General features: G+C 39.7%; 1 protein-coding gene across 1 annotated transcript; it reads left to right on the forward strand.

Annotated features, from left to right (window-relative positions):
* The first annotated feature begins 1,804 nt into the window (after window positions 1–1,804).
* On the forward strand, window positions 1,805–25,077 carry ADGRG7 (adhesion G protein-coupled receptor G7). The gene is given in 22 exon segments (XM_061454425.1): window positions 1,805–1,844; window positions 3,590–3,697; window positions 7,788–7,912; window positions 9,383–9,492; window positions 11,500–11,580; window positions 11,582–11,654; window positions 12,075–12,166; window positions 12,483–12,601; window positions 12,686–12,799; window positions 15,347–15,382; window positions 15,385–15,506; window positions 16,954–17,103; window positions 18,394–18,506; window positions 19,610–19,663; window positions 19,665–19,732; window positions 19,770–19,970; window positions 21,348–21,425; window positions 22,443–22,607; window positions 23,489–23,614; window positions 23,617–23,642; window positions 24,861–25,006; window positions 25,008–25,077. Coding segments are annotated over 22 exon segments (2,217 nt in total).
* Window positions 25,078–25,426: the final 349 nt, after the last annotated feature.

A 25,426-nucleotide genomic window follows, 5' to 3' on the forward strand; every position in this document is an offset into this window, starting at 1 on the left:
AACAGGACTAATCCCTTAAGTGCTAGCACACTGCCTGGCATGGTTTTGGCCTGTGCCTTCCAGCACCTCATCAGACCATGCGCAGGTCTAATTTGAGGATTAGAGTCAGTTCCAGAAGGCTATATATATATGTAATATATACGCTTTGCCAAGAGGGAAGAAACATTCTCTGACATGCCTCTGAGCCATGCCATACATTCAAATATCAAGCTCCATCCCTTACCAATATAAATGTAGCTGCCTGTCTGAGGTGGAACATTGTCTTATAGCAAGTAGAAGACATTCAATGCCTTGGTAAGAGAAATGTTTTACTGGTTGGGAAATTCTATAATTCTACTCCATTTGAGCTCTGTTTGAGCTCTTTGGGCTCTTTTTCCTTTTCTTAAGTATTTAAACATGATTGCTGATATACATTATTACCTCTGTGCTCTATGCTTTATAGATGGAATCATTTTTCTTCTTACACTGATGTTTAAGGAAGTATCCCAAACATTGCATTCTGCTTTAAAGTAGAACAGGAGAGCAAACACTCTCTAGAGTATTTTACTTGTAACATGTTTACACTGTACATTAGTCTTCTGATAGAGCTTTGAGAAATGTCTTGATATTTTCTCGCTCTTTCAGTAGAAATCTCATTTATTTTTCAAAGGACAAAAATAAACCTGTAGCTAATCTAGTAAATTATGTTTTAAAGAGGAAATATTTAGCTTTACATAAGTTTATGTTTGCATGCATATAAGCAAAACATGATAAATAGCACCTGTTCATGTTTTCATTACAACTTGCACTGTAGAAAACTTTGCTGAAAGAGTATGGAAAATATTGCATGTTCTATACCTGAAAATCAGCTAAATGCATCCTTGTAAGTCACTTCTGTGTGCAAATTTGTAACAGAAAACTGGCTAGTGTTTCCTTTCAAAATAGTCACTATACTGACATGATACAAAATTATTACACTGACTACAAGAGATTTATCAGATGTTTGGAGGGAGGGAACATACCCATGCCCAAGAAGTAGCGCGTAAGTAAACAGCAACTATTTAACATATGTCAGTAGTAATCTACCTTGGCTAATATAAATGTATGTCCAGTGCTTTGTTCAACTTGGTGGGGCTAAACCCAGATGAGATAGGAGTTAACTCCTAGTACAACTCCTAGAAGAGTACCTCTGCTTATGCTTAGGATTTACACAACTGCAGGTAAATGAGCTGCTGGGAACTGGATGGCTGCTGGAAGTACTGAAGTAGCGCATGTACTTCAGGGACAGAAAATACCTCCATGCCCATCTGATGCATTGCTTGTTATGCGTACTGGTAGTGGTCATTCTGTATTGAAACTTCATTCACAAGTATTAGCATTAACAGTTTCAATAATATTTGATTAAGAAAACCCCAATGGTTCATGATGACACAGCATTATGCAAGAAGATTTTAGTTTTAGTTTAAAAATACTTACGATCAAAACGTGATTCTTGAGATGTTTAATGTCTGCAAAACTTCAAAGCCAAAGCCAAATAAAGAGATATTTTCTGACTCTTAAGATAAAACCAGAAAAAAAAAACAACATTATTTTAAGTCAGTGCCACAATTACTGAAACCTGATGAGTTTTACTGTGTTGGGAGTATATGTGACTGCATTAGTCAGCTCAGGAATCTGTGTTTGTGAAAGACACAGATTTCTCTCTGCCTAAAAGAAAAAAGAAAGCTTTATAATGGTACATGAGACCTTGAACAGCAGCCTGAGAAAGGCTGTCAGCAAACACTGACTAAAGCCACAGTTTTGATTAGTGTTAACTGCAAGCATCATGTTGTTTTTACAGAAGCGCTCTCCTGGGAAATGCAAAGGTAAGGCTGATGCTGTTTGCTGGCACCTGCTTTTTGCTGCAAGGGTGGCGTGGCAGCTGTGTCTGTACCTGCAGGGGTAAACCCTGGAGTTCTGACCCCACAGCTTTGTGTTTTTCTGTTTTACGCTCCCACAGGAAGTGTCAGCCCTGATCTTCTTTACACCTTTCCCTTTCCTCTCACTCCTTTTGCACCCTGTGACCAACAGTGCCAGAGCCAGACTCTGACACCTCAGCTGGGCTGTGCAAGTGCCACTACCATTGCTGTCACCCGTGACTGCTGCAGCTGGTCCCCTGTCCTGCCCCTCAGCAGGCAGCCCAAGGCCTGTGCATTTGCAGGGCAGGGCTGCTCTTTCCCAGTTTCCAGGATGCTCTGTGCCAGATTACCCTGCTGTGTCACCTTCTGCCTGTCTGCTTCAGGCATGTGTTCACCAAGTAAGACAGGCTTGGAGCTGCGCTGCAAGTTCCACAGTATTTTGCAGGTTCCCAAGCTCCCAAATCTGAAGCAAGTATCTTAGTCTGCCACGTGCCCCCATGTGACACACTCATGTGCCTGGTGGGTGAGCCAGTGCTGCCAGGCAACGGGGCAACAGATGCCCAACCTGGCACTCATCTCCCCAGATATAGCCATTATCCACAGCTGCTTAGCTTGGGCTTCCCAGGTCTCGATTGCTGGAGGAGTTTTCCTTTCCTTTCTGTAAAATTTCCAACAAAGAGAATGTGTTTTGAAAAGCTGATTGCTAGTGGAGACATTACCTAGCAGCACATAGATGCTATTCCATCATCATCATGGACATCTGGCTGTAATGTAGCTGAGACAGCCTGAAACACAAATACTATAGAGCAACAACATGAGCAAAAGCTGAGTGATATGTGCCAAGACCAGAATTACCCCCGCCAAGTGGCATATCCCCTATAGTTTGCAATAACCTTCCAGTTTATGAATCTCATTAGAGAGTAAGAAGCTAGGCAATTTTTTTTAGCTCAGTGAGAATATTAGAAATATACAATAGCACATGTGCTCCTGGCAGCCGGTTTTTACTTTTGAATTTTCTGGTTTTACTGTATTTGTCAGCATCGCAAACAATAGGCACTAAAATGTCAGATCAAATGGCAGTCCTCAGCTCCAGTTTTCTGCATTATTTCAAGGCACAGGTGCACAATTTCCACCATGAAACTTATGGGAAGGGATTCCAATTCCATCCTTCACTTTGGGACTGTGCGAGGTTTACTGTGACGTGGGGCATGGGGTTTTATCAGCTGTATTCAGTAATGCCTGTCTTAAATCAGAGTATCTCTGTCTGATTCTTGGATCTGTGACTGTCCATGTTCTTCTTACTGTTCTGGGTCTCTCAGCACTGGGGTTCTGTGGTCCTATTTTGCCTTCTTGCTCCTGTGAAATCCTGCAGAAGTAATTCTGGCTTTTCATGATTTCAACAGCTTGTGCTTTGGCAGCCTGGAAACCCGCACCATCACTCCTGCTTGTCCAGCAGCTGCACAAAACTGTTTCTACCTACATTGTTGTGGAAACACAGACTCATGTTTGAAAGCTTTGACCCCACATTCATGCCACTGGTTATAGGCTCAAGGGTGGGATCAGTGACAGTACATGAGGGACACTGTGGGTCACATATATTCTTAGTCGAAGTTTCAAATTAATCATGTTTGTTTCTTTTGGTCAGCAAATTAGATAGATACCTCTTTTTACATCACTATTCCTTAATATATCTTGATTATTTATTTACACAGACTCCACAGAATCCGAGCTACCTCTGTGCTTCTGCCTCAATGGTGGCATCTGTCAGGACAGAGCCTGTGTGTGCCCAGAGGAGTGGGTGGGATCTCTTTGTGAGATAGGTCAGCACAAGCCAGGCAGCATAGGCAGCTGGTGTCATTTCTGGGAACCCCTCTGCTTTGGGAAGCCTCTTATCTTCCCCTTTTGCTGAGACCTGCTCAGCAGGGTGGATCCGCAAGCAGTGATATGGCTCTTCTTGCTAGGTGAGGCCGTATCCTTCACTCCTGTCACTCTTTCAAACTAGTAATGTATCTGGGGAAGACATTGCAGGTTTCAACTGTCTGTGGTCTGTTCTTAGCCAATTTGGTCTCTGAATTCCTCTGCTTGAAATTCACAGTGAGTTGAAAATCTGATTCAGACCTCAGCAATCGGTATCGACATCTCTGGATCTACCAGTGTTTACAGGGACACCATCCAGCTCAGCACCCTGCAGGACAGTGACCATCCTCAGTGCCTTCTACCACTGGCACTGCTTTTGAAGGAGTCACATTTCCTACATCTGGCATAGTACTGGGCTGGTTGACTCCCATTTCAGTCCTCTGCGCCACGGCATGGCACTGCTGTAACTGGTGCGGATGCTCCCAACAGATTTTGTGAGGGCACTGGCTCACTAAGCTGCAGTATCTCCAGTGCTGGTAACATCCACAGCTCACACTTTCCAAGACAACCTACACTGTGGTCAGTGTGACACATGGATACGCTGCACCTTTGTAAAATGAAATCACACATTTGGTCAGAAGGATGTCAAAAGATCGGCAAGAAAATATTCCTGGTGAAGACTGCTAGGTAGATGGAAACTTCAGGTATCCCATGTAATTTCCTTAATACAGGATGGGTAGCACATCTAACAGATGATGACAGATTGGATGGGTTCATGATGGATTGGAACATTTGGGTAAAATGTTTTGGAGAAATTGTCTTAAACAAAATAATCATTGCTGGAATTTCAGCACTGGAAACAAACTATTATGATGACTCCGTAATTCCCTGTGTTCACTCCTCTGGTATTCTGTATTTGATTTGCTGCAGAATAGATTTTAGTAATCATAGTTTTTAAAATATATGAGGTAAGAGTGTTTGGACTGGCATAATTAACTTGAAATAACCACAAGCATTATTGCATTTACCAAATCTAAATTTTGGTCTGTTTTCCTGAGGAACGTTTATACGACCCATCTGTTTGTCGTTCCACCTTCTTGGCAACTCTTCACTTGTTGAACATTTTCAACTAAATTCACTAGATGGTTACAACTCTTAAAGATTTTGAGATCTTACAAGTTTTGCATATATCACTAGTTGGGTACAGAAGACCAACCTTATAAATACCTAACTGAGAAAAAGGCAAGGAGACTTAAGCTGACAGTGTGGAGGTGGGGACTGTGGGGCCAGTCCATCCAGGCTAGCCACTAAGATGCACAGCTCTAAACTACCCATGACATTTGTCTTCTCTCCACTAGTTATCAAAATAAAAATCTGTATTTTATGTATTGGGAATAAAAAGATGGATGTGAGAGACAGAAGTGAGGGAGGGACTAAGACATGATGGGGCATAAAGAATGTGTGAACATGGTGCTAAAGGTGTTGGGGAAGCTGGAAGGAAGTCCAGTTGGGTGCTGGGGGTATAAGAGAGGAGGTAATCCGGTTTATTGCCAGCAGGAGAGAGCACGACATAGAGGGTAGTCAAATTTTGTAAACCAATTAGTTTTTTGCATTGGTGATGAAAAATTTCCACTTAGCTCATATTTCATTGCTTTTGTACATTATGTCGTAGTTACTTTCCTTTAAAGATCATGACAGAAGTGCCTGCTTTTCTTCATACTTGTGGTTTGTTTGGCTTTCTAAAAAGATCTAGAGCAATTCTGCTGAAGTCAGAATATTTGCAGTAATTTGAGATTTGCCTCAGTGGGGAAAAAACACCAGTTTTATTTCAGATGGATATCAGTCGGTGGGTGGTGAGGTGGGTTTAAACAATGACAAATAAGTACTAGTGTATGAAAGCGTATGTATCAACTTATTCCTGGCTTTCATCTGTCAGATGAAAGGCAGGATCACCACAAAAGTATTCAAATGCATGGGTCTGGACAGTATTCAATCAAAGCTGCTGAAAGACCTGGCTGATGTCACAGTGGGGCTGCTGTCACCTATGGTGATCAAGGGACAACAGAAAGAATTGAAAAAAAGCCAACATTATGCCCACATTTAAGAACAGCAAGAAGGAGGACTGTGGAAACCATAAGACAGTCAGGTTTACCTCAGTCCTAAGAGTATTACAGAGCATGTCTTCTTGGACATGTCCTCTTGGAGTTTATTTCCATGCATGTAGAAGACAAGAAGATAATCAGGAACATCACGGATCTACAAAGGGAAAATCATATCTGACCAACTTGTCTGCCTTCTGTCTTCTTCAACAGAAGAGCAACAGATGTAGCATACCTTGATTTTAGAGATGCTTTTGACACCATCTCCTTCAGCATTTTTGTTTGGTAGATGAATATATATGGGTTTGGTGAATGAACTGGATTCACTAGCTGGACTGAAAATTAACTCAACAGCCAAGCTTAAAGGGTAGTGATCAGTGACTTGATTGGCATATAACAAAAGTAACCTGCTGGTCAGTACTAGGGCCAGTATCATTTAATGTCTTCATCAAAGACCTGAAGGATAACACAGCATGCCTTCTTAGCAAATCTGTAGACAATACTAAACTTGAGGCAGGGCAGAGGTATTGTGATACAGTTAATAGCATGGTCTCAATGCAGAACCATGAAAAACCTGAGGATAATGACAACAGAAACCTCACAATGTCCAAGAAGGACAAGTGCTGATCTCCATGCCAGGGACATTGGCACAGGCCAGAAACTTTCTGGCTGAGGAGCAGCCCTGCTGCAAATTACCTGTGAGAGACGGTGAATATTCAGGTTCAGCATGGGCCAACAGTGTGTGTTCATCACAAAAAAAGCAGAGCTGCTGTGCTTTGTGGAGAGAGACAGATTGACAGACTCTATTACCCTCATCATCCTGGCACTGGTGAGACAACACCAAGGAATATGGGCCTGCACCCCAGGCTAAAAAGACATGGAGAAGCTGGAGAAGGTCAAGCAGCATGCCCTGCTAATCACCTCCTGGCAAGCAAAGTTCAAGTACGGTGCTATAAAGCAGACCTAATCTTTGCAGTCATGCACCCTTATTTGTTCATAACCATTTCTACAGAAGGGAAGTATCATTGTGTCATGGGAAACTGAGACACTATAGAAAATACGACCCACAGAAAGTTATGTAACTTGACAAGGAAGCCTGTGCCAGCACAGGGAGAACACTCCAGACCTCCTGAGCCCCGCTCAGAACCTCAACCATAGGTATGCTTCTCTGACTCAGTCCTGCTAATAGAACACAGTCAGCTGAAATGTGGTCCGAATTAACAAAAGTTAGCAAAACCAGGATGTTGCAAGTCATAAGATCAAGCAAAATATTTCTGCTGAATGCTGCAGCACTTTTTTCAAGTGTGTGCTGCAATGCAAGGTAAATTTGTGTTATGTTATACTGGTATGGTATGACATGAGTAGGCAATAACCTGCTGTACTGTGTTAGGTCCACTGAGCTCATCATCCTGCCTTTAGACGTAGACAGTAGCAGGTGCTTAGGCAAGGTGTGGGGCTTGGGGTGGCCACCCTGTACCATTGTGGCAGGCAGTTGGGCAGCGACTTCCTGCACCAGAAGCTGCATTGAACCCATCATGGTTCAGAGTCACCAAAAGACTGTGTCCCCCATTAACTGTCCAAACCCCATGTGGAGCAAATTTATGGTTTTGCCCCCTGCTATCCTGTGATATTAGGTTACCAAATCTGATTTCTGCTTAGGTAACAAGACCCTGGAAGAGAAGCTTTATAATCTTTTACAAACTTTGTAGGACCAAGACAGTGAAAATAGGAGAGGTGGAAAAAAATATGAGCATTAGGGTTTCAGTAACTTCATAAGTATCACTTGTAGCAGCTCAGCAGCTTGCGTTTAGATGAGCTTTACTCAACTGCTTTTATTTCCCTTAGGGCAAAAGATTCAGTGAGCTTCTATCTCAATACTATTTAACTTTTGAAAATTGGTCCTTGCACCAAAAATATTTGATTTGCATATATGTTTTCTTTTCCTCCTGTGCAGTTAATTTCTGTGAAGCCAGTACTTACACAGTGCATATTTCTGAAAGCATTACCAAAAATCTTTGATGGATTATAGTGAGTAAATATGGCAACTCAGAAGGAAAATGCAAACCTGACACTTCAAATAATATGTGCTTCTTTCCTTTAAATTCTACTTCCCACAAACAAATATAATTTTTCTGAAAGATGTCGGATTATTAGACCAGATGAGAGGTTGATGTTTGAAGCCGGAACAGCATAGCTCAGGCAGCAGGAGCACAAACCTTTCCAGGCAGCTTTCTATCCCAAATGCAGAGAATTTAAGGCACACACCCTGAGTTGTATCCATATCTGTCTAGGACTGGGCTGTGAGTCAGCTAGTATTGATTAGGAGAAAACTCCAGGAACAAACTTGCCAACAAAGTTTTCAGGCTGACAAGCAGGTATTCTTTATTTGGGTGCCAGGAGACACGGGGGATAGCTCCTCCTAACGTGTGTCTCCGTATTGCTACACAAGCCGCCCTTATATAGTCACTGGGCATACATACATATTCATGAGGTTACGTATGGATTACATTATTTTCCAGAAAGTTCCCCACGTGTACAGAATAGTGGTGGTGGTCTCTGAGGGTCATTTACTTCTTCCAACAATCTTCATCGCTTCTGGCAGCCTTTGAAGCACACGCAGTAGATGCTTATACCATCTTAATCGGTTTGTTAGCACCACAGACATAATAATCCTCATGTCCTCCTACTTATCAGTTCGTTTAACCATAGCTCATCCTGGACACCTGCCTTTCTTGGATACTCCTTATCCTTGCATACTGTTCTTTTAGACTGTTTTCCTTAAAACTACGTCAACTATAACGTTTTATCTTGTACAAGAATTCTCAGTATGTTCTCTAGCTGTACTCTTTTTTTTTCCTATGTATCATGCACCTCAGTAATTTTCCATTGCTACTGTTACAAAGCCATCAAATGTAACATTACTTAAAACTGATTCCGAAGGTTTATATATTCCATTTTGTAAATTTGTGCCCCCCCCCCCCCCCCCTTCCCCCGGTATCTGCTCCTGAACAGCCTTTTGATAGAAAATAATCTATTCATTTCCTACTATTTAGCATTAGGATTCAGGATACTTTCCATCAGCTGTGGTTCCATGAACTGTCTCAGCTTCCAGAGACCTTGTAGGAGCAAGTTTTGCACAGCTGCTCCACACACCCTTTGCATTTCTTTCAAGGCATATGAAATATGTTTCTCAGGACATGATTAAAAGTCTTTCTGATAGCTCAGTGCTGATGCTTCTGCCTCCCATTTAAGAGATGTGTTTCTGCAGCTCTAGTGTAACTAAACCTAGCTGAATTTGGCATGAATAATATCAGCCACTTTGACAAGATTGTGTATATGAGTATAAACCACACGTTCTAAAAAGAGTAAGAACTAATTAAATAATTCATGGTCACTTTTAACTCTGAAAGACAAATATTTTACATGCAAACAGAAAACAGCACTGGATAGGGTCTCACAGCCACAATACAGTTTTAATTCCTAATGAGGTCATGTGCATGTGAGTGCTTCTCTAGTAAATGCCTATCTTTCTGCTTTTACAAAATTACAGGTAACACTTCAATAGCAATCTGGATGTGCTCCAGACAAGGGAAAACACCTACTTTAGAGCACCCCAAAATTCTGAATTGTCATGAAAATCTGGACTCCCTAGCATCACAGGTAATCTTAAATTCCTATTTAAACTGTGTCTGAGATTCTGCATCATTCCAAGGGGGGAAAGAAGAAGTGATAGGAAATTGAGGCAGGAAACATATATGTGTTACATTTCTTAAAACTTTGCAGAAAGCAAAATGAAGGACCAAAGCCTTTTTTCAGTGCCATTCTCACCATGTGCCTGCTTTGCAAATGGCCTGAATTTCCAGTGGTGGTGATTTTATTCTGATTTTGTCTGAACGTAGCATCCCATTTCATATTCCTCAACTGGCCAGTAATTTCCTCACTCAGGTTCTCAGTTCACAGCAAACACCTCTGAATGGAGGAAGAAATGGGCTACATTTGCTTTAAATAAGAAAAGTCCATTTAATAATGTATTTTTGCTTGACTATTGTATCCAGTGCTCCACCTGCTGGGATCCTTTGAGCTCAGTATTTTTTCTCAATACACAGACTTTACTAAACGGTTCAAATGCTAAATCTTCTCTAGATTAATATATACCACAAGTAGTACCTATTTATAATGCTAACAAGAGTGCAACGTCAGGATGCAACATAGGCTTATTCTGCTGCCATTAGCGTTTTGGGGTTTTGTTGTTGGAATTGTGATGCGGGGCTGCCATCTAGTGAGCCCAGGGATGCTAGGAAATGGGAGGAGAAGGAGGTGCTCTTGTTAGTGAACGAGAGCTCAGGTTTAAAAGGATTTTCTGCCTTTTAAATATCAATAATTGATTTGAATCCAAGGTCATGCTAAAAGATAGAAGTAAGAACAGTGAAAATAGGCGTTCATGATGTACTGTTTGTTCATGGTGTATAAGCACATGTTTTCAAATCAAATAATATAATCTCCAGGGGTAATAGATATAAATTTCTTTCCTCCCTATGCAATGTATTCACCTTTCTTTTCTACCATTCCAAGCTTTATGAACACTTCAGAGATGCATGGTTGAATTAATCTTGATTTCGATAGCTTCCCAACATAAAAATTTGCGAACAGTTCAGTTACTGAAGATATTCATTTAAGCTATTCATTGACTGGATTAGAAAAGAGATGACTTGATACCCTGTTTAGTTGGTCTTCACAGACTACAAAGGAAATTCTCCTGATGATAAGCAGGTTTTCCATCTCCTTAAGTCTTACTGTTACTTAGCTATACCTTCACATAACATACAGCTTAAGCCTCACCTTTTTTTTTTGTTTAGACTTTTAAGATGTTGTAGACATTTACACTGTACCTATTAAGTGCTAACTTACTCAAACTGGACCCAGCCAGTGCTTCTAGCAATTCTTATTAGTATCTCCAGCATCAGATTTTTTTTTTTTCTACATTTATTCCAAGCTGACACTATATACAATATACTGAAGTGAGGATAAGGTTCTCAGTGCAGGTTATGAGCACTGTGTTGAGAAGCACAACTATTCCAGATGAGATTTCTCAAGTTCCTCTGGTGGCTTTTCAAAAAATCCCATTCTGGTTATTTAAGAAATAGTGAAAGGTGTACAGAAGTTTATAGACTCAGATGCTCAATGAACTAAAGACAAAAGGGAGGTCCTGCTGATACATACAGTTATTTCACAGCAAGGTGTGGAGAACAATGAGGTCAGGCTCTTCTTCAAGGTGCACAGTTTTAGGAAGAGCAGTAACAGAGACAAGTGGCAACATGAGAAATTCCAATTAGATAAGAGAAAATTCTTTCCCTTGATGCTGGTCAAATACAAGCAGGTTTCTGAAGGAGGTTGTGAAAATTCAAAGTGAGCCCCTGAGCAGCCTGGTCTCAGTTGACCTTGCTGGGTTAGGGGACCTCCAAAGTACCCTTCCAATCCAAGGTACTCTGGAAGTCTATGAAATCATTCCCTAGGGAGAAACTGCAAATACTGCATACTTGACACAAACAGAAACAATTTAGGCCACCAATTTCTTGCATATTTTGATCTTATGTGAGAATGTTATAAAAGTAGTGACTCTTTTTCCTTTCCTCATTTTCTTTCTGTTGAATGGCATTTTCCTAACTGGTTGAAACTGTGAACTCCAGCAATATTGCAGCTATTGCAAGTAACACTGAAATCCTTACCTCCATGCCAGACCAACTGACCACAGAACATCTATGCTGCTGCAAGCATCTCAGTGCAGATTCTGAAAACACCCAATGTGTCAGAAGACTCTTAGGTGAGACTTAACTAAGACTAAAAATAAGACCTTTGTGGATTCATATCTGGGATATCAATTCTGTCCCCTCTCTGCCAGCAGAAGGAACAGTTCTCAGAGCTGAGTGTAAATTTGTTTCTTACCAGGTGTTTAGACTGTTAGATATATGTTAGACTTGCATATACCTGAAATTTTAATATTAACATTGTTGGATGTTTATCAGGCAATCCTTATGGTTTAAATTAATACACGTGTGGTATTTATGAACTCATTGGTGCAAAGTCTGTGTTTTCTCAAATGGCATCCTGTGCTTGGTGTACTCTGTAGTGCGTACTTTCAATCAATGCTTATGAAGTGTTCTTTGTCCATCCACTATGTAGCACATGGGGTGATTTATTTTAATTGCATTTGAATACTGCCTTTTTTTCCTTCTTGTCTCAGATATCTGTGGCAGCAGCGGCTACAGTAAATCAGTTCTTGGATGCCAATGAAACAGAATTCAACCAAAATAATCTCGTCAATGTTACAACAAAGTAATTTTAGCTTTTGCCATTTTTTTTAGATGTAGCAAACTGCATTTTCCCTTCTGTTTCAGGATGAAAGCAGTTCATGGACAAGTCAAGACACTTTTAGTTTTCAAGTCCAATATGGAATTTCATTGATTCAGGAGATTTATACTGGCGTAAACAATTCTGGATTGATTTTTCTGCTTTGGAGAAAGGATAAGAACAGGGAATGAGGAAAAGTTCCTGCTGGATAACCAAATCAGAGAGGAAGCCGGAAACTGGAACTGTAGCCATATCTTAACAAATAATGGTAACTTTTTTCCCACTCTTTATTTCAATGCAGCCTCACAAAAACAACGGAGGAATTTTCTTTGACTTCCAACATCTCACAGACCAATTTCGCAATCCGGTCTGCTCCACTGAAATTAAGCTCCTCTATAATTCTGTTTTCAGCACAGAGGGGTAAGCCTGTGTGTGTTGTTGGATTAACCTAGACAAGGCAGTATGTACCATAAATTCTAATGCACCCACTGCTAATTTTTGCAGATACAACACCGGGATATTATCAGCCAACAAAACTAGAAATACAGGAAAATGTCCCTGGGCTTATTGCTGATGTCAGTACTGAAGTTCATATACCGTTCAACATTATAGATCACAGTAAGTTCTTTCTCCTGCTGAAGACTGTGCCTGGGAACATTTTGAATGAATATCCACTAAAAATCTCCTTTGGAAAAAAAGCCCAGAACAGTCCAAACCCTTAGCCAATATAAACAATTACATTCTTTTTATGCATGGTGATGCCATATGGCACAAGAAATACACGTGCTGGATGAGATGTAATGGCTAGAATGCTTTTGGTGTTTGGGACTTTTTAATTTATTTTCTAAAATTGAGAATGTAATGAAGCTTTGACATTAAGAGTTAGTACATATTTACTTTGCCTGAAATCCAAACATCAATCATTTTAACTAAAATTACTATTACTGTCAGGTGTCAGCCAGGACATACACATCTTCACACCTACATATTGGAATAGTCTTTAATGGCATGGTCATACAGGGTTTTTCCAGAATCCATTACTTACCCTCTGCAGTGCTTAGAGGATAAACTGGTGTTGCCCTGAAGAAAAAAAAGCAAAACAACCAAAAAAACCCCACAAACCAAACTAAACCAAAACACAACAGAAAATACCCAAAAAACCCCAGCAGCTTGTAGCTCCTCTGCTTCATTTGCTGCAGAAGCTGGTGAGTGTTGAGGAGTTGAGGTTTGAACATGCACATTCCTATGTCATAATAAAAATAACAAGTTTCAGACTGGGCACTTGAAACCAGCAGACTTGTCCTCAGTCTCTCTGAGGACATCGCAGCACAAGAGTATAATGAAGGTGAAGTTTGTGGAGCACTTAGACATCAGAATTCTGAACATCATTCATATACTAGCCCACAGGGAAATGAATAATTCAGTCCACTCACTAGGACTAGAAAATAATCAAAGGGATATATCAGGTAGCCCCCCACACACAGCAGTGACAATAAAAAAAATACAAACACTGAATAACTCATTAACTGGTCACTGTCATTTCTTTTAACTGTTTCAGACAATGACCCTGTGGAAAAAACAGTGTAATCAAGTAATTGAAGCCTTGAACATAACACTTTTCCTCAAGAGAGCTAGATTAAACACACAGCTTGTCTTAATAAAAAATATATTTCTTCAATATTAAGTACACAATCATGACATTCCATGTCATGTCATCTCCCTTGATGATCAAATCAGAGAGAGATCAAACCAGTCTTTTTTGATCTTAAATAAAAAGTACAAAATCAAGAACAAATATATATAGATACATATATATATAAAATATATATTTATATAAACCAGGATTTTTACTTCCTCAGTTGAATAGCAATTAATACTAGTAATTTAAATCACTTAGATGAAATCTCTCTAGTTCAATAAGAGTGCTGAAGAAACAGAATCCAAAACCTGGATCTGAAGACAAAAGCCCAGCCAACCTCTTATACTCTGACTTCCTCCTAACTGTAAATGTCCTCGGTGTTAAAGTTTCTTTTTTAGTGTTACTAAAAACTAAAAGCCTGCCCATTTGGAGTGTGTGCATGTATTGGGATTTAGTATATTATTTTCCTCACTACCAGTATTTTTCCCCAGAAATCACAGTAAGAGAAAGGCAGTGATTATTTTCATGCTCCACCTCAGCAAAAATTGAAGATGACCCTCTTGAGATCCAGGTCGGAGCAATCCCAGGCACAGCTACAGGCTGGGCAGTGAAGAGATTCAGAGCAGCCCTGTGGAGAAGGACTTGGGGGTGCTGGTCGGCAAGAAAATCAACATGAGGGGGCAGTGTGAGCTCAACGAGAAAATAAACACGAGGCGACAGTGTGAGCTTGCAGCCCAGAAAGCCAACTGTATCCTGGGCTGCATCAAAAGGAGCATGACCAGCAGGTCGAAGGAGGTGATCCTGCCACATTACTCTGCTCTTGTGAGACCTCACTTGGAGTATTGTGTGCAGTTCTGGTGTCCTCAACATAAAAAGGACATGGAACTGTTGGAACAAGTCCAGGGGAGGGCCATGAGGAGGATGAGGGGACTGGAGCACCTCCCGTATGAAGACAGGCTGAGAAAGTTGTGTCTGTTCAGCCTGGAGAAGAGAAGGCTGCGTGGAGACCTCATAGCAGCCTTCGAGTATCTGAAGGGGGCCTATAGGGATGCTGGGGAGGGACTCTTCATTAGAGACTGTAGTGACAGGACAAGGGGTAACGGGTTAAAACTTAAACAGGGGCAGTTTAGATTGTATATAAGGAGGAAATTCTTTCCTGTTAGGGTGGTGAGGCACTGGAATGGGTTGCCCAGGGAAGCTGTGAATGTTCCATCCCTGGCAGTGTTCAAGGCCAGGCTGGGCAGAGCCTTGGGTGACGTGGTTTAGTGTGAGGTGTCCCTGCCCACAGCAGGGGGGTTGGAACTAGATGATCTTAAGGTTCTTTCCAACCCTAACTATTTTATGATTCTATGAGTCATGGGAAAAGAAGCTCTTCTCTATTTCTTAAACGGATTCTAAATAAACATCTAAACAAAAATCTGCTGTAAATACTGGATGTGTGAAACAGCATAGTGTAGGCTTCTTCAAAGGCACCAGCTTCTCTGATATATGCTATTCATACCTACTTTTCTGTTTGCCTTGTGAAGGTTCATCAGGTAATGGAAGAATTGGTTTTGTCCTGTATCAAACAACAAACTCTTCCAGTCAAGGATTTATCAGACTCGCCATAGTTTCTCTAGACAAATTGTCTCTGGCAACATTGATGGTGGAAGAACCAGCAGCACTGAAACAGCCTTCAGTCCCATGGTAAGCTCCAGTAAGAAAAGTGGTGTTAAGTTTGAACCATAGGCTTCCCTTGCTCTACTACCTATCTTCAGACCTTAGGGAAAGACACTCAAGCAGAGGGTTCCTTTTTGCATACTGCCTTGATTTCTGTCAATAAGTTGTTGAGAGAGCTTGTGGGATGCATAGGTGATATAAGTGAATAAAACATTTTTCAACTTTAGTGTTTAACACCTGGTGTTACTGATTCAGTACTGCTAAACTAGGATGTTTGCAAGCAAAACTGTATTCCATAAGAAGTTATAGGTATACCAGAGTGGATTTGTCCTTGGGTACATCAGTCCTAAAGCAAGAATTAAAAAAGCCAGGATGCTAGAAGACATTTTTTCTTTCCAGAAGACTATCACTATTATTGGAATAAATAAAAAGTCAACATGACTGGCACAGCCCAACACATCTATCAATGTGGGAAGTGTTAATTTTTCATACCATCTTCTAACTCCTGTTTCCAGTTAAAATCATTGTGCATTTTGTTTTGACTTCCTTACCCAGGAACTGATTCCAGATGTCACTGCTTTCTTGCAAGAAATGCTCTATGTGAGTGCCCATTCGCTCAAATAACCGAAGTTTTAGATAATATATACACATTTAGAATGGTTTCTCCAGAAAACAGTAAATGGCTTCTTCTTCTAATATTTAAGAAAGGTTTTAAGCTCAAATACATGCACATGATAGATCACTAATCATCATTTGATAGATCACTAATCATCATTATGGATCCATACACTTAAGTGGTCTGGAAAACACATGAACATTTTAAGGAAATCACTAAAACAAACTTCTAATTATTTTACTTCTTTTATTCCTCATTTTTAATTGAATTACCTAGTACTGTCAATAGTTGCTTTCACCACTTATTTGTATTTCAAGCTGCTCATTGCTTATTAAAAAGCAGTTTTAATTGCAGTACCCTGCAGAGCTATGTTGTCTGAAAATGACTGCAATGCAGTTTGACATATGACTGCACAAGCACTGCAATACTGCAGGACAGGAGGGGATAGTTCATGGCATTCATCGTTGTTTACTTCCCTTTCCAGTGTGGATTCAGCTTCGGTTGGCAATAATTTAATACTACTAATATCAGAAAGCTGTTGTTTGGGTTATGCAGAATTTATTTGGCAGTTTTTTAATGCCTAGCCTATGTGCATCTGAACTGTACTTACCTGAATAATTTACAGAAATGGCTAATTTCTTTGGCAATCTTGACTGAGAAAGGCACACAAAGTTAACTTCAAAATGCCAAATTATGCTGTTATTAGTATCGTTCATCAGGTTTACTGAAAACTCTATAAATCCCTAAGTAGTTGGCAGCTCCCTTTTCAGAGGACAATTATCAGTACACACTATTTGCTATTGCATACCTGTTTATGTTCCTGTAGCCACTTTTTCTCCTTGCAATCCCAATCTATAGTACAACATATGTGAACTGCAGCTGTGTGATCATGCCTGTGTCTTTTGGGACTATACTGTCAACGCCTGGAGCACAGCCAGCTGTGCAAAAGGAAGAGACCAGTTCTTGAGATACAGGTGTATTCACACAATTGATTTTGCTGTCCTGATGGTAGGGTGTTGTCCTGTCTCAAATGGTGAGATTTTGTGTTTTTTCTCTTTCATTTATTTGGTTGTTTCCAACTGTTAAGACCAGCATGCTGATGTAAAGGCATATATGCGTCGAGCTAGAATGCCCAGGATTTAAGATGCTCCCATGTACTTGTTTCTGACCTGTGACACAGCTGGTACTGGGACATGTGATTTGTCCCCAGGCTGCCGGAAAGCTAAGCATATAGGTGAGTCCTGGCTTCCTCTGACACACGTTGTGGCTGTGCCCACCTGCTGGCACCCCAGCAGCAGGGAAGGACTGGTACAACTCGTTCCCCCTGCTCAGCTCTGGTAGCCTCCAGCTCTGCATCTCTGCTGCTACAGCTGATTGTTGAGTGTACATCTAGAACCAAAAGTGCCCCAAGACCAATAGTAGAGAGCTTGGGATCTGAATTAGCTGTGACACTGCCTTGTGCTGGCTAAATAACTCAAAAGTACCTAGCATTAACTACTTACTTTGCTTATATGTTTATAAAACACAACCTATCTGTTACCAGTAAGTTTCAAATATTGTCCTCTTGTATTAACAAGGCTATTTTGGAATGACTGTCTCTAACATTCCTTATTCTTTCAGTATTTGTTTCAGCTTGTCTAAACAAAACACTCCCTGAGTAAAATCACGTCTGTGGTCACTGACTTCAGCAGTGTCAGGATTTTAAAGTTTCTTTTTACTCTGTCTCCAGAGAACAGCATTTCCATATTTTTAATATTTACTTGTTTCTGCATTTCTCTTTATCTTACACATGTCGTTACTGCACAAAATGTCCATATTATAGAGAAGATTCCCATCCATTCATGCAAAGATAACAGTATTTGCTTTTTCACTAAACACATTTATATTAACCTGCTGCTTTATTGTCACTATACAAACAAAGACTGATTTTGATTTGTATTCTTTGTAACATCTTACTTTAGACCTTATCCTCAGAAGCCAAAATTCACAACGCACATCAGTACAAAAAGTTGAAGCTACTTTTTTCAGTCTGTGTCACCTTGCATTTTTCTCTGAATATTTTAATTTGCTATTTTGTTAAATATTTGAATGACATTGTGGAGTCTCTGTGGAGTTCTGCACAATCTTTCCTAGTTTTGAGGTCCATAATAATTCTGTGTGATCTGAAAATTCTGGCAGTGACTAGCAGCAGTCATAACTTCACTAAAACATTTTATTTTCTATGTGCTATCAGAAACACAAATTTTAGAAATAAATCTATCTCTTCTCATCCTATAACTGATGCAATTTGCTTCCTAGGCCTTTCAGATCAAACATAAATATGCAATGCCTTTGGAGTATATTTCTTACATTGGTGTCGGATTGTCCATAGCTGATGTGATCATTTCCATTTTATTTCAAAAATTCAGTAGGTAAGAGGGAAGATGTAAAACTGCAAGTATTTAATTCTAAGTTACAATATTTTGCTTTTTATGTATTTTGAGAAAAACAGAATAGCGAGTTTGAAACATATTGGTCACCTACATTAAACTTTAACCTATTTATGCTAATATTTTAATGTGAGGATACATATATATGCATATATGATTATTATTCAATAAATCCACCTTCAAAAATGCAAGCTTTGAAAAGAAATGATACCACAGAGTATGGAAGACTCCAGTATGGTGAAAGGCCAAGCCTTTCACAGGAAACACTGGGCATGGCCACTGACAAGAAAAATCTTTCCATTGCTTTGACAGGGCTTTCTGTTACCTATTTGATAGTTTCTATACTCTATTGCTTTGTTTATAAACTGTCTGTAGGGAACAGCTGATTTCAAAGCACCATGATTATATAGCAATGTAGGTTATGTGCACTGCTTGTGCTACAGTTTTATTGTGACTTAATTCAAATACAACTGCAGCAAGTTTCCTTGATGGACATGCCTGTGATAAATGGTGTCGTGTGATTCCCCCTTGAACAAGGAGAAAAGTATTGCCAACAGAGTTGTAGTTATTGTAGATTAATGTATGTTTCTCATTCTGCTTGCACTAATGTAGGTTTGGAGCAATTCCATCAAGGTCAATGTATTTAAGATTGTAGGAGCCTCCAGACTCTGCCTTTTAAAGGCATTTATAAGACAGAGTTTGGAAGTGGAGGTTTATTATTCTCTTAGACCTTGAAGATTGTTTAGAAATATTTGTCTTATCCTATTTCACCTCTTAACACTTAAGGATTCTAAAAGGAGCAGTGTGGAAAAAAGAAAATGCATCCCAACTGCTGTTGTAAAAAGCCCCAGTCCTAAAATGTACTGGGTATTCTCTGTTCTAGCTGAAACTGGACAAAACTGATGGATTTATTAAGTTGTCTGACAGTAATGATGGTGTAAAATTCTGCAAACAAGTTTCTTTCTGCTTTGTCTCTGTATTAAAGACATACTCTACCCTGCTTTTAATATCAATGGAAATGAAGAAATATTTTACAGTTTTAATTATTTTGCTTTACTTTTTTTCTACTATATTCCTACCAATAGGAAAACTCGAAAGTCATCTGTGATCTGGATGTTAGTGAGTCTCTGTTCCTCTATGCATCTTCATCACTGAAATTGAAAGCCGAAATGCCAGGAATCACAGCAACAGTACTACCAGTACTACCAGTCACTACCAGCAATACCTTCCTTATGACACCATCAGTTAACACCTTACTCACATCTGACTTGGCAGATCCTCCCACAGACTCCTGGTGTACAGCTGTGGCTGTCCTACTGCACTATTTTTTGTTGGTGACATTTATGTGGTCAGCACCCAGTTCTGCACAGCTGTACTTCCTGCTGCTTAGAGCCATGAAGCCCCTGTCTGAACGCTTTCTTATAACCATGTCAGTAATCGGATGGGGTAAGATTTAAAGTCATATGGCACTTAAAGTGATAGCTTGTTCACTGGAACAACACCACAAGTCTGTTGTGTGCTGGAGAAATTTTCACAGCAATTAAGGCTTTCAACAACCTGCTTCTGTGAACCAAGTAAAAAACCCTTTCAGATATGGTCATTGCATAGATGGACTCCAATTCTTCATTTAGGTATCTGTGAGATTCCTCATGACCTCAAGCCAGAGCCTTGCATACATCCAAAAGCAAGGAGTGAATGACATGAATTGGTACATATTATTTATTAATAAGCAAAGAGCACATTCTTAAGTCAGAACAGCAGTTAGCAGCACTGCAAGCTGAAAAGGAACTACTTGGAGGACTGAAGAATGCAGATAGATGCCCACTAGGTAAAGTAAAAATCCTCCAAGAAATACTTCCAACACAGTGTATAAGAGTGGTCGGTCAGTGGTCAGCTTGTGCGGTGTGTTGTTTCTGATGGCACCTACCAACCAGTTTTAGATCCTGACTGTTTCATTATTATGTTTTGCATTTGGGTGGAGGTAGAACCAATTCCTCTAAAACTGTAAGAATTCGGACTGCATATGCAAGCCAGCAAGTGTTCAGCAAAAGCTGCCTGGCTATGCATCACTGTGCTTCATTTGCATGATAGTACAGCATTAGGTTCTTCACTGTGTCCTGTGACTAGTTGCACATGTCTAAAACCACATGATTCTGACTCACTGCTTTTCAGATCTACTTTGAGAGCACAGCAAATACTTGGCAGTCTGAAAGATCTCTACTAGGGCTGAAGGAAGAACAGACTTTAAGCAGCATGTTTATTTCCCAGCTCAAAATGTGTGAAGGAGGATCCTTCTCATGTGACATGCTGCTTAGCAAACAGGCAGGAGACATGGAAGACAGGAAGTGAAGCAAAGGCATTGAGGAGGCAAGCCCACGCTGCCATGCTTCTCAAAGAGCAAAAGTTATGCTTTGCATCAAGCTGGTATAAAATGTAGCGGTGAGTGGTGCAGGATTTTCTTAAGTTTCTCATTACTGACAAGAGGATAGGATTGTGCAGCTGTGATAAGGGAGTCAGCTACAGCACAGGAAGGAGTTTGCTCAGTCACCACTGGTGTTGTCTCTGGAAGCTCTGTTGAAGCTCTTTAATGGCAAAAATCAGCAAGTCCTGGATGTGAGCTGTCCTCAGAAAACTAGTGCTCACAACACTCGGTCCTGCCTATAGGCTGTAGAAAATCCATGTAGTTTAGTGCAAGGCAGATGAAACAGAGCTCTTAAAATCTATGGAGTTATGGAGTTATAGTTTACGGAGGCCATAAGCTATTTGCATGCGCCCATGCAACCAAAGGAACAGTAAATTGCTAATGTCTCTCCTGTTAATTAGTAATCTCTGCTGTAGTAGTTGCAATAACACTTGGAGCTACTTACAGAGAAGGAAAAGCTTTAAACTACAGGAAGACAGGAAAAATTATAAGTTCATGTATTATTACAAAACTTACTATCTCACACCTTTTGTGATGGCTCATTATCAGTACAATTCTAGATTTACTGTTGGTATACGGCTTGGTGCATATAAGTACTTAAAAGAAGACAGAACTTTTCATTCAAACTAAACATTCACTATGAGAAATTGCAGTTTCTCCTAACTAAGGATTTAGGGAACTAGAACCACATTTGCCTTGAATCCTCCTGCAAGATCCCCTGTGACTTTAAATGGAAGCTGTAGATGTCCTTAGCCTAACTGAAATTCAAGACCTTCACTTGAGTGAGTAACTGCATTTCAGTACCTAAACTTAATCCTCCCATTTATTTAAAACCTTTCTGGCCAACTTAACAATATCCCTATTTACCCTATGTTTTTGATATTGATATTGATATTGATATTGAGTGCCTACATACCAAAGCAGGCTACAGTGTGCCCTGGTGACAGCAGATGATACAGAACAAAGATAGACTTCTTTTGGAAAAACAAACACAAACCCCCCTTTTACATGGCCATTTTACACCCACTTATGATACTCATTTAGGGAGTGTTGAATTCTAATTTAAGATGATTTAGCAATAAAATAAAAAAAGATGTAAGGATTATTACAGGATAACCCTGTCCTTAAACTGCCCCTGTTTCTGTCTCAACCTTTGCTCATTGGGTATCCCCTATTACTTTTCTCTTCAGGTCTATTATAACACATACTTTAAAGATAAACTTGCATATGGTGGCCAGGTATCTATTTGGTTAGCTATATTGCACTGTATTATATTTCTCTAGGCAGTTCATTTTTAATAAATCATTTTGTGTTTCTCAGAGAAAGAAAAACATGATTGAAAGTTCTCAAGGAATGGTTGCCTTTCAGAGACAGGTTAACAAAACTGAGGAAGTCCTATGAGGTCTTTCAGGATGCAAGCGGAATACTTTTTTTTTTTTGGTCTTCTGAATAATGTGTCTAACAAATCTTTTGAATTGGCCTCTCTTTATATGTTAAAAGTTGCTGGCTTGCAGCACTGTATCAAAATCAGAATTTCAGTGTGAAAAAGCCCATGTTGTGGTCGTTCTTCATGCCAGTAGCACTCATACTCCTGTTTAACATCATCACTTTCACCACAATCAGTGTCTCTGCGATATGGAAGTAGAACAAGAATTTGACAAGGTAAGACAGCATAGGACTCCTCAGATCTTTTGGCAAATGTGTTGCTTGGTCTCATGTCACCAGCTCAGACTTTCTTATCACGAACTCAGGCTTCTGATGAAGTGTTTTATTTAAGGAAATGCATATTTACAGCAGTCAGAAAATTAATTCACTTCACTTCAATGAAGGTTACCCCCAGTGAGAGCAGAGCTGTGTCCAGCCAAATGAGAATGGAATGATTTCTCAGCACATCTGAATGTCAGACCAATTCTTTGCAGCTTTGAAGCAATTTACTTGCTCAGTTTTACAACAACACTCCATGTCTTCTCAGAGGCTGTGTCACAAACTCTGCAGTGCATTGTACTACTTAGAAAAGGGATTGCTTTAATTTTAATCCCACAGAACTGATGTGTTCAACAAACCTTTGTGCCATTTCTTCATTCCTTTTATGTATAATTTGCACAGCTGGGGCAAACAAAATACCTTATCTCTGCCTCCCCTCAGGCTTGAGAGAAACAGGACATCCAGACTTCACTGGTCGCTTATTCTCATAGTGAAAATTAAGCACATTTGGATTAAAATCATAAGCATTCTAAAAAGTTTATAACAGCTAGCATGCTAATTTTCAATGCTTCTTGTTGCCTTGGTAATCCTTACTTTTTTTTTTAAAGAATCATTCAAGCTACATACTCGAAACACAGATTATTCTGATAAACTTGGTTAGATTACTTTTTCTGAATTTCTTCTCTGGATGATAGGTCAAACAAATGTAGGGACGTGTTTGTTTTCAACTCACCTGAATAACACATCTTTGCAATATAACTCTGAATAAATAGAAACTTTAATGCTCAAAAGTATATTAAAAGAGAAAGGTCTAATAACTTTTTAATGTGTGTTTCTGGGAATAAAAATGATTCATTTATGAAAAAGATGATTAGCACTATCTCTACAGTGGTAGTGCTTGGCATCACCTGGATGATAGGCTACCTCACATTAATAAGTCATGAAGAAACAAGTCTGTTTTTCAGTTGTTTCACATTTTTAATGCTACCCAGGTAAAGCATTTAGTAATTCTGAGACTAATACCAGAGATAATGGAAAAAAAGAAAGAGTCAGATCTATTTGTTCTATAGGTTGGTAAGTTAGTATAGCCTGGGAACTTGTTCGAAAGCAGTTACAGGGATTCAGAATTTTTGTTCAGAAAGGGATGCTATCTTTCTGCTCTGTCACTCATAAAATTCTTCCTGTTGTATAAATCAACGTGAGATTTTATTTCAAGGTCACCACTGAAAAGACCTTCCTGTCCGAGTGGCATCTCTTCTATCAGATCATAGATAAAACCATATTCAGAATGAATATCAGGAAAAAACCTCTCTATCAGCTGTGGGAAAGTCTCCCAGGGAAGTAACTGGAACTTCACTGCTTGAGACCTTTCACGATGATCCTGGATAAAAGCCTATAGGAAAGCACCTGCCTCTGCCCACAGTCCTGCTGGATTATTGGCTTTCTAGTCATATACAGCATACGAAGTACAAAGTACGTGGATCAATGGATCCTTCATTATTACACCACTAAATATATTCTACAAAATAGCTAATTGGAAATATGTGAAAATCCCCCCATACTCAAATGTTGTTTATTACCAGTTTGATTTAAGGAAAACTGAGGGCCCATACACTAGTGTGGATCAGATCTGCAAACTCTCTGTGCAAAAAGTCTTGAAGTGATTATTACTACACTGAATGGATTACACCCATCCTGATCATGATTCCTGTGTTCCTGGAATCGTGATCAGGGAACAGAGATCCTTTTATTTAGAACCATGAGCGGTTTTTTTTTGTTTTTTTTTTTTTTGTTTTAACCCCAAGATACTCCCAATTAGTCCTTGAAATGAGAATTTATAAGAATAGAACAAGTATAGAAATTCTGAAGTTCTGCTTCTACCCATATTCTGACTGAAGTGCTGACAGTGCACACCAGCCACATGTAATGCTTATAGTATGCTCAAGCAGGTCTTACCTTCATCTTACCTAGGTACATGATCCTGAGACATAGCTAACCCATTACAATGTGCAAATGAGGCGACTATAGTTGCAAATCTATAGTTACATGGAATATCTTTACTATTCAAAGTACTTCTTGTATTTCAAGGTATTAATGTCATTGTTAGTGGTACTGAAAATTGTTTCATGGTTGCTTTTCAAGACAAATAATACTGACTAATCTTTTCTGGGTTTAGAAGGAAAATATGAACTCCACATTTTAATTTACAGGGAGTTCAGATCTGTATTCTGTACACTTTCAGATCACCAGCCTTCAAGAACAAAGTTTCCAAGGTGTTTCCTTTTATTTGGGTGCCAAGGGTATCCCCGTATCTGCATTCAAAAACTTACTATGCTTCAAAAGCACAGCCTGCAAAACTCACAGGAAACTCTCAGATCAACACAGACTTTATCAGAGAACATTTCCTTGTCTACTTTCCCTAACTAAAGTTAGGAACCTGTAATTTGTGAAACATAATCCTGCATTTTTCATGGTTTGCTTTATGTAGATCTCACGGATATCTTGAATGACATTATACTACTCCAACTGCAGGTGGCTTGAAACAGATCATAAGCCAAGACCACCAGGAGTCAAAAACAGGACCACACATTAGCAAGACAGTGTGAGTGTTATCCCACAGTGCAGTGCTAGATCCTCTGGCTGCTACTTGTACTGCATGTCACTGAGGAAGGTCTTTGAAAGGAGCTGAGGTTATTACAGATTTATATTACAGTACAGGTGCACAGAAATTGTGCTATTCATGCGCTTCTCATTTTTCAGGCCTGTTGAACATGTT

Source organism: Pezoporus flaviventris, unplaced genomic scaffold (assembly GCF_033815535.1).
Source record: "Pezoporus flaviventris isolate CSIRO_AGI_PZ_B2104156 unplaced genomic scaffold, CSIRO_AGI_Pfla_v1 ptg000015l, whole genome shotgun sequence".
In the NCBI taxonomy this organism is placed as follows: Eukaryota; Metazoa; Chordata; class Aves; order Psittaciformes; family Psittacidae; genus Pezoporus; species Pezoporus flaviventris.